Genomic DNA, 13418 nt, shown 5'->3' on the forward strand with positions numbered 1-13418 from the left:
CTGGAAAGAAAAAGTTAAAAAAAAAAAAAACCAGGTAGCTCACACACTTAGAATTGGTTTTCTAATATAAGGAAAAAAGAAGGATGTGTCGGTTTGGTTGGTTCAGGTAGGTTCCTCATCTTCCCATTCATCCATTCCCATCATGTCCCAGGGACTCAATAACTGCATGTGTCTCAAATACACGACCGTTTAGTCCACAGGGTGTTGGTGTTGTAATGGTGAGGGAAACGTCCCACTTAGTCTTTGATCCCATTGACTGCGAGTATGCCATCTGCAGAGGAAAGGGGATCACTTTGATTGGCGTGGATCAGTCTAGTCTGTCTTTGGACTGGAAAGCGGCCCTGTGTAGAACATAGAAGTTAGTGTACCCCCAGAACATCCATGTCTCCTGCCTGCCTTTATGGAAGAGAAGACTTTAGCGAACTAATAAACGGTGTCTAATGTACAAACATTGACTTTCTACTTTGTATCCTTCTTGCTTCAGTCAAATTTCTAATTACTGTTTCAAATACGTGGCTATGCCCTGGACATTGTTTCTTGGGCTGCTGTTTCACCACACAGCCTAGTCCAGCAGCTCAAGAACTTGGTGGATAGTGGCGGTGGTTTCTTCTTTGCATCTGACTCACCATGTAGGTAGAGTAGCTCTCTCTGAGCCTGCTTCAGCCTCATCTCTTCAGCTAACAATCACCCCACTGCCCTTCTCACAGGAATATCAGTGTGCTCCTCACCATGCCAGTCAGGGGCACATTTTCAACACCCAGTATTAGAAAATCCCAAGGAAAAGAAGAGAAAAGAAATTTTATAACTAAGTTAAAGTATACCGAGTGGGCCCTCCTACCCTGATAGTGCAACTATGTTTTCACAGTGGGGCCCTCTTTACACTAGGTCTAGGTGTGGTCCTTCTCACTTAATCCCCGCACTTAGGAGATAGACACAGGAGACGGAATTTGAGGCCAGCCCAGGCTATGAAGAGTTCCAGGCCTCTCTGACTGACACAGCAAAACCCTGCCTCTGAAACAAAACAAAACACCAGTATAGTGTGCAAACGGGGTGGGGAAACATGGGCGGTGTAAACGGAGGAACTTTTTGCTGCTTGCAGGGTCTCTCGCCCTTCAAACAGAGCTCCACCAAGCCTTCACCCTTTTCAAGAGCTCAATTTCCCTGAGCTGTGAACCGAGCTATTGGGGAAAAAGACTAAAATACTTAAAATACATAGCTCTCAATAGTTCCAAGGCTATTTGCACTTAAGAAGAAAGTTTTTATCAATCTGTTATTAGTAAAATGTATTTAAAATAACGGGCTTTCTATTGGCCCACTGGGTCCCTTGAGTCGACCAGATGGTCATTACGACTATATCACACTACACGGGAGCACAGATTCACTTGTCTGCTTCCCAAATGCCTCCCACTGTCTGTGACACTTTCTCAGATGCTGTCTAAAACACCCTCCAAACTGTTTTCATAATGACTCACTGAAACATCTCCCAGGGTCCCCTCCCCCACGTGCACACTGCTCTCTCTGAAGACATTCAGAGAGAGCGGTGTGCACATTCTCTTTCTGTCCCTTTGCCCTCTCACCTGGTGGTCAGTCTGAAAGAGTCTTAGAGTCTGTTAGTCCCTTGCCACAGAGCCCCGGAGCCCCTAGAGTTGAGTGATGGCAAAGGCAATGACAACAGTAGATTCCCCACCCACACAGGCCTCCAAGTTACTCCAACAGTGCTCAGAGATGTACTTGGTTACTCTTTAATACTTGGTTTTTAAAATTGTGATAATTCAGAAGCCAACCCATTTTCTTTTGTACATTTGTATTCCTAGAGTTTTAGCCCTGTCCACTCTGGAAAACGTCTTTCACATTGTCATCTTCTTGAGTCTTATGAATGTAAAATTTTCCCAAGAATGGAATAGAATAGCTTTTGTGAGTTGATCTAAAGTGGGACCCCACAGTCCAGTGTGTTGAAGTCTGGATCTCTGGCTGGCTGTGGTGTTTGAGAAGTTAGATTGGGAAGATGTGAACTTCATCGCAGAATTAACCTATGCATGAGTTCATGACTGAAGGGCTTTTAGGGGGCAGGAACTAGTTGGAAGAAGTTGGTCACTGGGGTGTACTTTTTCCCCTAACTGCACTCTATTCTGCACTCGGTTTCCCAGCTACCTTGCTTAGCACAGAAACCATGAACTGACACCCTGAGACCATGAGCTGAAAGGAAGCCTTCTTCCCCGATGGTATTTGTCTCGGATACATTACCAAACTGACAGAAACTGACTAATACAGCAACCTTACCTTGAGTTTATTTTCGAAAAGAGAAGTCAGCTTCACTGTTAACGTGCTCTCCACACTGAGTGAGTTCTGCCCCCACTGACTTCCTTCCCTCCGCAGGTCTGCAGACTTGAGCGCCAGTTGTCTACCCAGCGATACCAAGGAGCCCTCTTCGCCAATCAGCCAAAGATGTTTATTGCACCAGCCAGCAGCCCCCCAAGAGCCAAGCTGTGTGAACTGGTGCTCCTGTGTGGTGGCCACGTCAGCCCAACCCCTCAGCTGGCCAGCCTCATCATTGGTCCCTACCGTGGCAAGAAGGAACCGAGGATCCAGTACCTGTCGGAGAAATGGGTCTTAGGTAGGAACCCAGGTGGTGGGACAGGGGAGGGTACTGCTGGTCACAAGGCCATCAGGAGCTTAAAGAGACTACTGCCTTGTGGTCCAGGTAGTAAGAACAGGCATTGGGAGACATAGACGGTGCCTATGTGGTTTGGGCCTGAGATTAGCAGCTCAGCCTCCAGGCGTCTTCCCTAATAGTCATGGACACACCTGCCCCTTACTGCCAGCTGAATGACAGTTCACAAGGAGAGGAGATTGCACTGGGCCTCGCCCTCTCAGCACATGTAGGAAACCTGCTCACTCAGAGCCCACTCATTCTCAACCTGTGAACACGGGATAACCACGGTACACTGGCTGTCTTGAGTTAGGTACCTGTACTAGGTGCTACCTGAGATTCCCAGGGAGGAAAAGATACTAAACTAGACCTCTAGCCATAGGAGGCTATCTACATGTATGATAGCGACAGACAGACTTCACCAGTTATTCCACTTAGGATTGCAGAACTCTCTAGAGGAGAAAGGCCGTGCAGCCAGGAGTGTGCTTTCCCAGGGGTGTCGTCCTGCCTCCTTCTTCTCCCTTTCTGTCCTTCTCCTTCCCTCCTTTTATGCTGGGCTCACCATCCTACAATGGACTCAGCTTTGAGAATAAATTTAAATCTTCGTCCCTGAAATTTTGACAAATGTATTGGTTTGCCAAGACTAAGTCCTGCAGACCTGAAACAGTCTTTTTCTCACCATCATGGCACCTGGAAGGACTAGGCCAAGGTAGGATCAGAGAGATTCCCTATGACTTTCCCCTAAGCTTGCAAGTGACATCCCTTCCCTTTGTGACTTGCTTCTTTGAGTCCACACATCCTCCTTAAAGATACTGGTGAGACTGGTTCAATCCCACCTGGGACCTAGTTTTAATGTAATGCCTTCCCTGGATTCTGTCTCCAAGTACATCTACATTCTAAGGTGCTGGGGATAGGACTGGAACATAGGAAGACTCAGCTCCGCCCTAACAATGGATTACGCCACTTACAGATCCTTACCTGGTTCCTTCAGAGCTATCTCGTGTGTGTGTGTGTGTGTGTGTGTGTGTGTGTGTGTGTGTGTGTGTGTCCCTTTCTTTCACCTTTCCTTTGTCTCTTGTGGCTGAAGTCCAACCATCTCCTCCCCTTCTCATTCCCTCCTCTCTCCTCTACCCTGTCCTCCTGCTCCCCACCTCCACCTGCTCGTCCCCTCCATCCCTCCCTAGTCATCTCCTCTTTCTGTCTTCCCCTTTCCCTTTCTTCCCCTTTCTCTCCTGGGGCTGAAGTCTTTGCTGGGTCCTCCAAAACTATCTCCCACTGTATTTATTTATCTTTCTCCTTCTCCCTCTCCTCCTTCCTGCTGCCCCTCCTCCTGGTTTTCTTATTCTTCCCTTCTTCCCTCCTTCCCCATCTCACCCTCATCTCCAAATCCCAAGGTTCTGGCTTCTCTCACTCTATTCTTGATGTTGTCCTTGAATAGATAAATAGATAACCTTGTTTTCCAAAGTTCCATTCACACAAAAACACATACATTTTATGAATATCTTTTAAATGATTGATGAGTGTTCCTGTACATTTGTGAATAAGGCAATCAAAAGTACTTTTTACTATCTACTATAGAGCAATTTGTCTTTTCCTTAGAAACTATTAAAAAAAAAAAGCACTACCATTTAGCTCCAGTCCCAAAGCCAAGCCACTGTTTACTCTTCTGAGTACCAAGAATAGAACCTTCAGTCATCACATGTTCTGAAGCCGGCTTCTCGTTTGGTTTCTTGGAAAAGTGCATCAAATTAACAGCCACTACAGACCAGAACTGGGCCCTGAAAACACGCCTGGGCATGCCTGGTGTCCAGTCTGAAATGACAGCTAATGGTTCTAGAGTTCGGGAACTGTGTGCTGCTCAGGGCCCCAGACCGAGCCTGTAGTCTTGTTATTTCCAGGCTGGGTGACTGGCGGCCCTTCCTGTTGCTCCCGCGTCCTGTGCAGTCACTGTCTCAGGCAGGCTAAGTTCTTCCGGTTGTTTTGTCTGTTGGCTCTGGCTAGGGTTTTAGGGGATGACTGCCTACCTGCTGCATCCCCCCAAGGCTCCGCAACATTCTCTGCATGCCAGGGCTGGCTCCGGGACCCTAGTTTCTGCTCCTTTCCTCCCCCTAATTGACGTCCTGTAGCTGACCTGTCATTGATTGCACCAGCTTCTCTGCCCTTGGCAGCATCCGGGTATTGTGCGTGCTTCAGGCCTGCCTGTGTAAGATGAGTACCCCCCAAACACACCAAGTCTCACAGCCTGAGCCATGTATCTTTCAAATACTAGTTAGCTTGGTTTTTCTTTGTGAATTGAATGATAACCCAACGGATGCCGTGGTGTACACATAACAGAGGTGTTACCTCCACATCTGTCCACCAAGCGCAGATAGGCAAACATAGCCGAGTCCTATGCCTACTGTCCACTCCAGACACTGCACTGTCTTGATCTTTTTCTGCTCACCTTGTGTGGTGACCAAAGCAGACAACACAAGAGCATGTGACATGGTGTGTGCTGTGGTTGGCCTTCCCAGGACTTCTGAGTGACAGCGTCCCTGCGAGCATAGAGCTATCACCCCAGTGCCATAACAAAGTGACGTGTGTCCTTTGAAGGCTCTTACTGCCCAAAACTTACACTATTATAAACATTTCTCTAGAGAACATTTTATTCTCAGGCTGGTGGATTAGATTCAGGGATTGAGTGCTTTCCTACTCTGTACAAGGCCCTGGGTGGGGTCATCCTGCAGAGGGAGAGAAAGAAAGAGATACTGGTTCTCAAAACATACCCAGAGGGGCTGGAGATACAGTTTGATGGTAGTGCACTTACCTACCAAGTATGAATGCTCTAAAATAAATGAGTAAATAGAAAAAAATATAGAGAGATTAACAGGAACTTTTAAAGCATTGATTTGAAAGGAAAATTATTTCGTGATATGTTATGAAAACAATATGCAGTATTCATCAATTAAGTTTATTCCAACTGGAATAGACAGTATGAGTTTGGGCCAAGATGAATCTTCAGGGTAGGTTGGATAAAATGTTTATTAAAAGTGTTAAAAGTCCAGGCAATGGTGGTGCACGCCTTTAATCCCAGCACTTGGAAGGCAAAGGCAGTTGGATCTGTGAGCTTGAGGCCAGCCTGGTCTACATAGTGAGTTCCAAAACAGCCAGGACTACACAAAGAAACCCTGTCTTGAAACAAACAGACCAAAAGTATTAAAAGCTTTTTCTATCCCCTTTCGAATTTGTTAGTTCTCATCCAAAATGAAAACCCAAGGCCTGAGTGTGCTACATTTGCTTGGTTGATAGCTTTATATTTATTCTTATAGTTGAGCTTTGTGTGACCCTGCTGAGAAGTGCCTCAGAGAAAGTGAGAGATTCTTGTAAGAATTTCTTCTATCCTTGTCTGGTGAACCATTAGCGCTGAGCATCCTGCCTTCCCGGCCATTGTGTGTTGCTGACATAGGACATGAACGAGTGCAGAATGTCAGCCTGTGGAATTCAACAGGAGGCATTTATTCCTTGCCTTACTCACGCTCTCCACAGAGGGTGGCAGATGCCACGCTGCCTTACAAGGAGTCTGTGTTCCCCATCCACTCCCTAGAGCCCATTTTCCCTGAAACAGCACTGTACTTGGGCCAACATTCTCCATGAATCATTCAACCAGGAGGAGAAATGGGGATTTTTGAGCAAGAACACCCCTGTGGGCACTTGAATATACATGAAAATCAACAAGAGAACAAACATCAAATTCCTGGTAGCAGGAACCAGGCACTACCTGTCCTAATGTCAGTAATATGGGTGTTATTTAAAACTGTTTCCTAATTGTTGAGTTCTCCTCAGCACTCCCACAAGGTATAGTTCCCATTTTATATCTCAAAGATCCCAGGGTCTAAGACCCCTAACTGGTGAGAAAGAGGCACACAGAACTCTGCACCAAGAGCTGTCAAGATGTGTGACTTGGTGCTATGGTCATTCCTGGTCACGCCATCCCCTCCCTTCGATGTTATTAAATAATATGGGTTTGGCCTTTCTCATGAGACTGATTCCAGTCTCTGCCTCCCTTTAATTGTCTGGGCTACATTCAAGAGATAAGGCATACGTTTATGCTATTGTGGGGAGATAGTGCACTATTCTCCACAGAGCTGCCAGAAAAAGAAAGTTTAGCCTTGACATGACTTCCGCACAGCTTACAAAGAACATTTGACTGTTGCCCGTGTCAGAGCTTTCAGGAAAAAGGTCCCTGATAGCTTGGGGGCCTTCCCATGCTGTCCTGGGTTATTCATTATGTCCCCACTGGCTGATCAGCTAAATGCGTTAACTGTGGCTTTCTGTGAATCAAGGCTAATCTGGATGACAAGTTCCCTGGGGATTCATAATTAAATGGACACGGGAGGATTGGTCAAGCTCACCTTGTCCCATATCCCAGTTGCATAGATAAGAACCAGTCACAGAAAGCTGAGGGTCCAGAAAAGAAACCAGAAGAACGGGAGGCCGGTCTGCCCCTCCCCCTTCCCATGTGTTTAATTTATCCTTGCCCAAGAATCCAGACCCAGCAGCCCACCAGTCATACTGAGGGAGATAAGAGTCTGTACGTCGGCTGCTGGCGTGGGATCTTAGCTTTGGTTTGGGAAATATATGGAAAGACTAGACTCAGAAAAGGTCCCTAAGCTCTCCCAGTACTCCAGGTGATTGTCCTTGAACTTTCCTGGCCGCCCTTGTTCATCTCAAGCCAGTTGTTCCTTCAGCCTCCTCAGGACCACAAAGGCATCTGTGTCTTCAGCTCTGAGCAGAAACAGTATCACCGCAGCAGCATTTTATAGCCTCCAGAAGGAACGTGCACTCAGGGGGAAGTCGCTGTGGCCATTAGATGGTTGTGCTCAGCACTTGTGAGGTGACAGGTACCTCTCTAAGACCTGCTGCAGAGCTCAGAGGTTCACAAAGCTCAGCAGCAGCCCCACTCCTCAGCAAGACCCCCAGCGAGTAACAGCATCTAAAAGGCCCTCTAATGTGATGCTACTGATCACTCGGCCTGCCTTTGCTCGCTGGCGTGGTTAACTGATGCCCTGGGTTTTGGCTGAAAGCTGGCTTTCTTGTGACTCTGGGATACCTTGGGCTTGGGTTCCTTTTTGTTGCAGTTGTCTGCCGGGCAGTTAATGGTAAACACCCTAGAACCCCAAGTGATGGATTCAAGTGGTTGATAGAAAGCCCACAGGGAACTTAGGGTGTGACTGCATTTGGAGATAAGACCTTGAAAGAGGGCAAAGGGTTAAGTGCTCATAAAGGAGGATGTTGATACAATTGGATAGTTTCTCTTCTAAGAAAGGGGAGCCACGCATAACAAAAAAACTATGTGGGGGGCGGGGGGATGCCAGGAGCCAGAGCATCAGCTAACAAGAGACCTCAAGAGAAAGACCTTGACTTCAGGCATCAATGCAGAACTCTGAGAAAATAGATGAATGCTGTTTGTCTCACCCTGCCTGGGGTCCTCTCATCACAGCCTGGGTTACCTTAATTCACTGAGTCCTGAGGTACCCTGTGGAAGTTTTGGGTGGATTACAAAGAACTCCAGACACCAGCCCAGCCACCTGATTTCAGGTCATCACCTTCCTCATAAGGAGTGGGGTTTATACTGGTAGTGGAAGTTTCCTTTGATTGTAAGGCTGCTGATTGGTAGACTTGCCATTATCTACCACTGGAATATTGCAGAACATTGCCTGGCAAACAGGCCTGGGGCTGAGGTGTCCCATCCCAGAGCGAAAGACAATGAGCCTCCCAGCTTTCCAGCAGGGAAAGGAATAGTTGCATGAAATTATGCAGTTTCAGTTTCCCGTCAGTTCTTTCTTAAACAGCAGTGCTAGAAGATGAGTGGCAGTAAGATCACCTTGAAATCCAGGAGGAGAAGTGTGACCCTCCCAGATGTTAACAGGCCAACACAGAGAAGACCAATCAATACTGAGAAAGGAAGGCACAGAGGCCAGTGAACAGTACTGCAAATTAGAGACAACTACACATGAGTAGGGATGTTTGATGACCAAATTCATGTTGATAATATTGAAAATGAGATGCCTAAACCGAACCAGGAAGTGGAAAACATAAGCCAACTGGGCATCACAGAGAGTGAAAAAAAAATCGGGGTGCCCACCATCCGCCAAAGTGCTGCAGAGGACAGGGGACGCCATCACAACACAGACCGCTGCTCAGCTGGCTCATCAGAAAGTGAGAAAATGAGCAGCAGCTATACAAACCAGCTTCGTGGGAAACCGGCACAGCCTCTAAAGGCTGACAGCCACTAGACTGTGCCCAGTCGAGGAAAGCCATCTGCAGAATGTCCATGTAGTAGATGGCCAGATCTCTGTTTCCTCCACAGTCCGGGAAGAGGGTGGGTCTGTGCCGCTGCTGCTGCTGCTGGAGCTTTGCAAGATGGAGCCTCACCACCCCACGGACTGGAGAGTGGGCGGGAAAAGGGGTAGGCATTCTTCATCAACCCTGAAGGGAGGCAGCAGAAGTAGAAGCAGATAATTGAGAGTATATCAGAATGACAGAAATAATAGTAAGATCAGTGTTAAGAGATGGGACAATGAATGTAGACAAAATCCAAATCTGCAGCCCATGACAAAAAGTAGTCAACAAAACTAACCACTGGGGAAATGGGAACCAGAACCCCACACCCATTATGATGGGTACTACCCCCAGACAGACCAAAAGTTAAAAAATAAAAACTGTTCAAGAAAATGTGGGTAATTGGAACCGTTGTATGCCGCTAAGGGAAATGTAAGTATTGTGACCACTGAGGAAAACACTGTGTTGTTACCATGTCACCCAACAGCTTAGCATACATATCCCACCCCAAATATGAGTGATGAGTCTCACAGGATGTGTATGTCTGTAATTATAGCAGCATTATTCACGGTGGCAAAAAGGCAGAAGCAACCCTAAGTATCAATTGACAGCCGACAGCAAGGCAAACACAGCGTGTAAGCAGGGTGTCCTGTCTCCTGCCTGTAAAAGGAGATCCTGATACCTGCCCCACGTGGCCATTATGCCCAGTAGAATAAGCCAGGCACAGAAAGACAAACCCATGCTCGTGATATCCCTGGGACAGAACATATGACCAGGATGCCAGAAATGATGGCAGGGAGCATGGGAGTGGCAAGTTGCTGTGTAGTGGATACAGAGATTTGGTTTGGGATCATGAGAAAGTTCTCAAAGTTCGTAAGTGCCAGTGGTTGCACAGTATTGTGAGCGTACTTTTAATAGCGTTGAAGTGTCCAGTCAAAACAGCTAAGTGATAAATTTATAGTTTGTATAGCTTATATGATATCTCCTATATAATGTTAGTAGTAGGTTTTACCAAAAATAACAAATTATTGCAGAACTAAAAAAGGAAGTTATACACCCTATTTTTCAAGGCTACTGATCTAAATATAATCATTTTGGCAACATGGATATCAAAAACCTAAAATAAAATCTTAGTGAATCGAATTTCATGGTCTGCTAAACATAAAAGCACATAACCAAGTGTCAGCCTACAAATAGGAGTAAATAAGCATGGCTTTTCTTCATCTGTTGTTTTCCCCGGTCGTGTTTAAAAGCAGGAAAGATAATTGAGCATCTACCATGACAAAAATGTCTCAAGAATCAGGAGCAGTTAGGAACCTTTTAACCTACCCATGTTATCTGTTAAGAAATAACTATGGCAAGTTATTTAATAGTGAGAACCTTTGTGTAAGATTCAGGTCAGGTGTAAGAAGCACAGCAAGGCTATTACCCTTCAACAGTATTCTAGAGTGGCCAGTCAAGTAAGCGGAAAAGGGGGTGGGAGCTTAAAGGATGAGAAACCATCTGTATATGGTGCAATTGTCTATATAGGTGCATCCAGTAGAAACAAGAACCTGCCACAACTAAGTCAACAAAGTTGAAGATCCCAAAATCCACCACTGAGATCAATAGCAGACCCAGTGATAATTATAAGATAGAGAAAATGGTTGGTTGCACTGGGATGGCCTTGTGATAAATTACTTTATTCCCATGTGAATTGACATTTCTGTGGCTGTCACTGACAGGATATATAAGAAGTGAAGAATGGTAGTCACCCCTTGACTTGAATTCTGAGTGTCCAAAACAGCCACAACTGGAGTCCTAACAAGTTTTGGGGAGCAGTGCTGAAAGAGAAAAGTTTGTCTCAGCCCATGGAAGAGAAGCCTACGGAATGACCAGACAGCAGGAGAGATCTGTGGCACTGGTTCCAGACAGAACTGAGGTCACCATGCAAAAGCTATGCAGGGGAACGTGCCTTGAGGGTTGTCTGGCTAGTTTATGTCAGTCTGACTCAAACTAGAGTCATCTAAGAGGAGGAAATCCCAGTTCATAAAGTGCCTCTGTAAGATTTGGCTAAAGACAAGCAAGGACATTTTCTTCATTAGTGATTGACAGGTAGGACTCAGCCCATTGTGGCTTGTGCCATCCCTGGACTGGTGCTCCTGGGTACTAGAAGAAAGGTTGAGCAAGCCATAGAGAGCAAGCCAGTAAGCAGACGCCTCCATGACCTCTGCATCAGTCCTGCCTCCAGGTTCTTGTCATGCTCGAGTTTCTTGTCCTGACTTCCTTCAACGATGAATAGTGATGTGGACGCATAAGCAGAAGAGACCCTTTCCTCACCATGTTGATTTTCGTCATGTTGTTTCATCACCATAACTAAGACACACTGAGACAGGGACATCCACAACCTGGGTCACTGCTACTGAAAGGTGAAGTTCTTGCCATGACTGTCCCCCAGAGACTTAGGTAATACTCTTCCCACAGTGAAGAAGAGGAGATGCCCAACTGAGTGAGCTTGTGTGCACAGCCTCTGAGCTTCCTTTTGGACCTTTGTCAGGCAAAGAGAAGCCTAGTCCAGGTGCTCTTGAGCTGGCACATTGTCATCACTAGCCACCAATGTTCAGTTAAATAGATTTGTCCTCCACGCCACAAAACACTAGTGTCGGCAGCATGGTGGCCCCATGCTTCAACCGTAAGACCACACAGGAGTGTGGTTAGAAAATTGTACTTGCCCTAGATGCATGCCAGGACCTACTAAAGAGCATGGCGGGTGTGGAGGTTAGAGATTTTAGTTTTAAGAATGAAAAAGCTAAGGAGAACAGGAGTGAGACAGAGCTGTTGCCTCAGTTTCAAGGGCATCTCCTACATCTTTCCTAATTAAATTCTTAGCTGTGTACTGGTGACGCAGTTGAGAGGAGGAGGCAGGAGTATTGGGTTCATGTATAACCTGGATCTCATAAAAGCTGAATAATGCTAATGATGGCTACGGTAGTTTTCTTACTGTCTGGAGCTGCTGTGCCTGTAGCTTACTCACTGTGAGGGATTGGGGGAACAGGGCTTGTCGGTGTCTATCTGCCCCTTTGCCCTGATACGCAGTGCCCCCTTTCACTCACTCCCTTTACATGGTTCATTGCATGTTTTCCTGCAGTGTTCTATTCTGTGCAAACCAGTTGCATTGGACTTTACTGCTATAATTACAAGTCAGTCATTTTTTTTTTGCGGGGGTGGATTTTCGAGACAGGGTTTCTCCATAGCTTTTGGTTCCTGTCCTGGAACTAGCTCTTGTAGACGAGGCTGGCCTCGAACTCACAGAGATCTGCCTGCCTCTGCCTCCCAAGTGCTGGGATTAAAGGCGTGCGCCACCACCGCCCGGCAAGTCAGCCATTTTTATCACCTGGGTCCCCTTTTCAAATCCATATTCCTATGTTAGAGTCAATATATTAATTTCCTTTTTATAAAACTTGCAAGTTTTGATTATATTGAACTTTCAAGTTAAGTAGAAAGAGGCATCCTTTTGATAGGTCGTTCCCTCCCCCCATCCCCCGGGCCTTATAAAGTGATCCTGTAAGATTCATTGTGTAAAACTGAAAGAGCTCCAAAGAGCTCCTACAGCCTGAATGGAAATATGGCTGAATTACTTTATAGACCGGATACAGAGAGCATATCTTCACCTGTGGCTCAAAACCCAGGTACAATTAAACGAAATGTCAATATAACGTAAACACATGAAGAAGACAGTAGCTTTTACCTGGCACAGGTGGATACAAGAAAAGGCAAAAATAAAAGACAGCACCAAAAACATAATGCAGCATGACAAGCTCAGACAAAGGTATAAACCCTAAGGCCTCCTTCACCGTTGCACAGTAGACTGAAGGGTGTGCCATACTGACAGTTGTCTTTACCATACATAATAGTGTGTGTGTGCGCGCGCGTGTGTTCACAAGTGCACATATATGCACAAATGCTACTCAGTGTGTTCCTCCCCTCTGAAGCCAAGCCCACCAGGGAATCCCTCACCAGTTCATACTCTCATATGGAGGCTTGTCTGTACAGGAAGGTAACAGGTAAATTCTCCGACACTTTCTTAAACCAAAACTAACATGAGCTTTTTTATTTCTCCTACTTTCCCTTCATTTTTTAATTTCTAGAATGAAGCCCCTTTTCTCCCTGTTCCATGCAACCATCATGACCGTCCATCTTTCATTAACATAACTCTTTAGGGCCCTTTGAGGCCACTGTCTGATTATGCGATTGCGATGGGAGACAATGTAACCATTCTAATTAAGCTTGTCAGCCAGCAAGTACCCGCAGTCTGCTGTGTTTCTTTTTTCTCCTTATAGTTAGAAGACAGTTGTGGGTGGTAAGCTTCTTAGTATTGATACATGATAGTATATTTGTCATAACTTTTATTCCTGTGACCAGAATCCTGAGAAAAATGAGAGACTGTATTGTAGCCCCCAGTTCAGCA

The 13418-nt window shown here is 46.0% G+C and overlaps 1 protein-coding gene across 5 annotated transcripts in view; it reads left to right on the top strand.

Moving 5' to 3' along the window:
• Mcph1 (microcephalin 1) overlaps positions 1 to 13418 on the top strand; it is a 199832-nt gene that overhangs the window by 184519 nt on the left and 1895 nt on the right. For all 5 annotated transcript variants that reach the window (XM_075986286.1, XM_075986284.1, XM_075986287.1 and 2 more), the window contains one exon: positions 2377 to 2614. In XM_075986286.1, the coding sequence (XP_075842401.1) occupies positions 2377 to 2614 (238 nt within the window). The remainder of the gene's footprint in view (positions 1 to 2376; positions 2615 to 13418) is intronic.

Source organism: Microtus pennsylvanicus, chromosome 9 (assembly GCF_037038515.1).
Source record: "Microtus pennsylvanicus isolate mMicPen1 chromosome 9, mMicPen1.hap1, whole genome shotgun sequence".
Lineage (NCBI taxonomy): Eukaryota > Metazoa > Chordata > Mammalia > Rodentia > Cricetidae > Microtus > Microtus pennsylvanicus.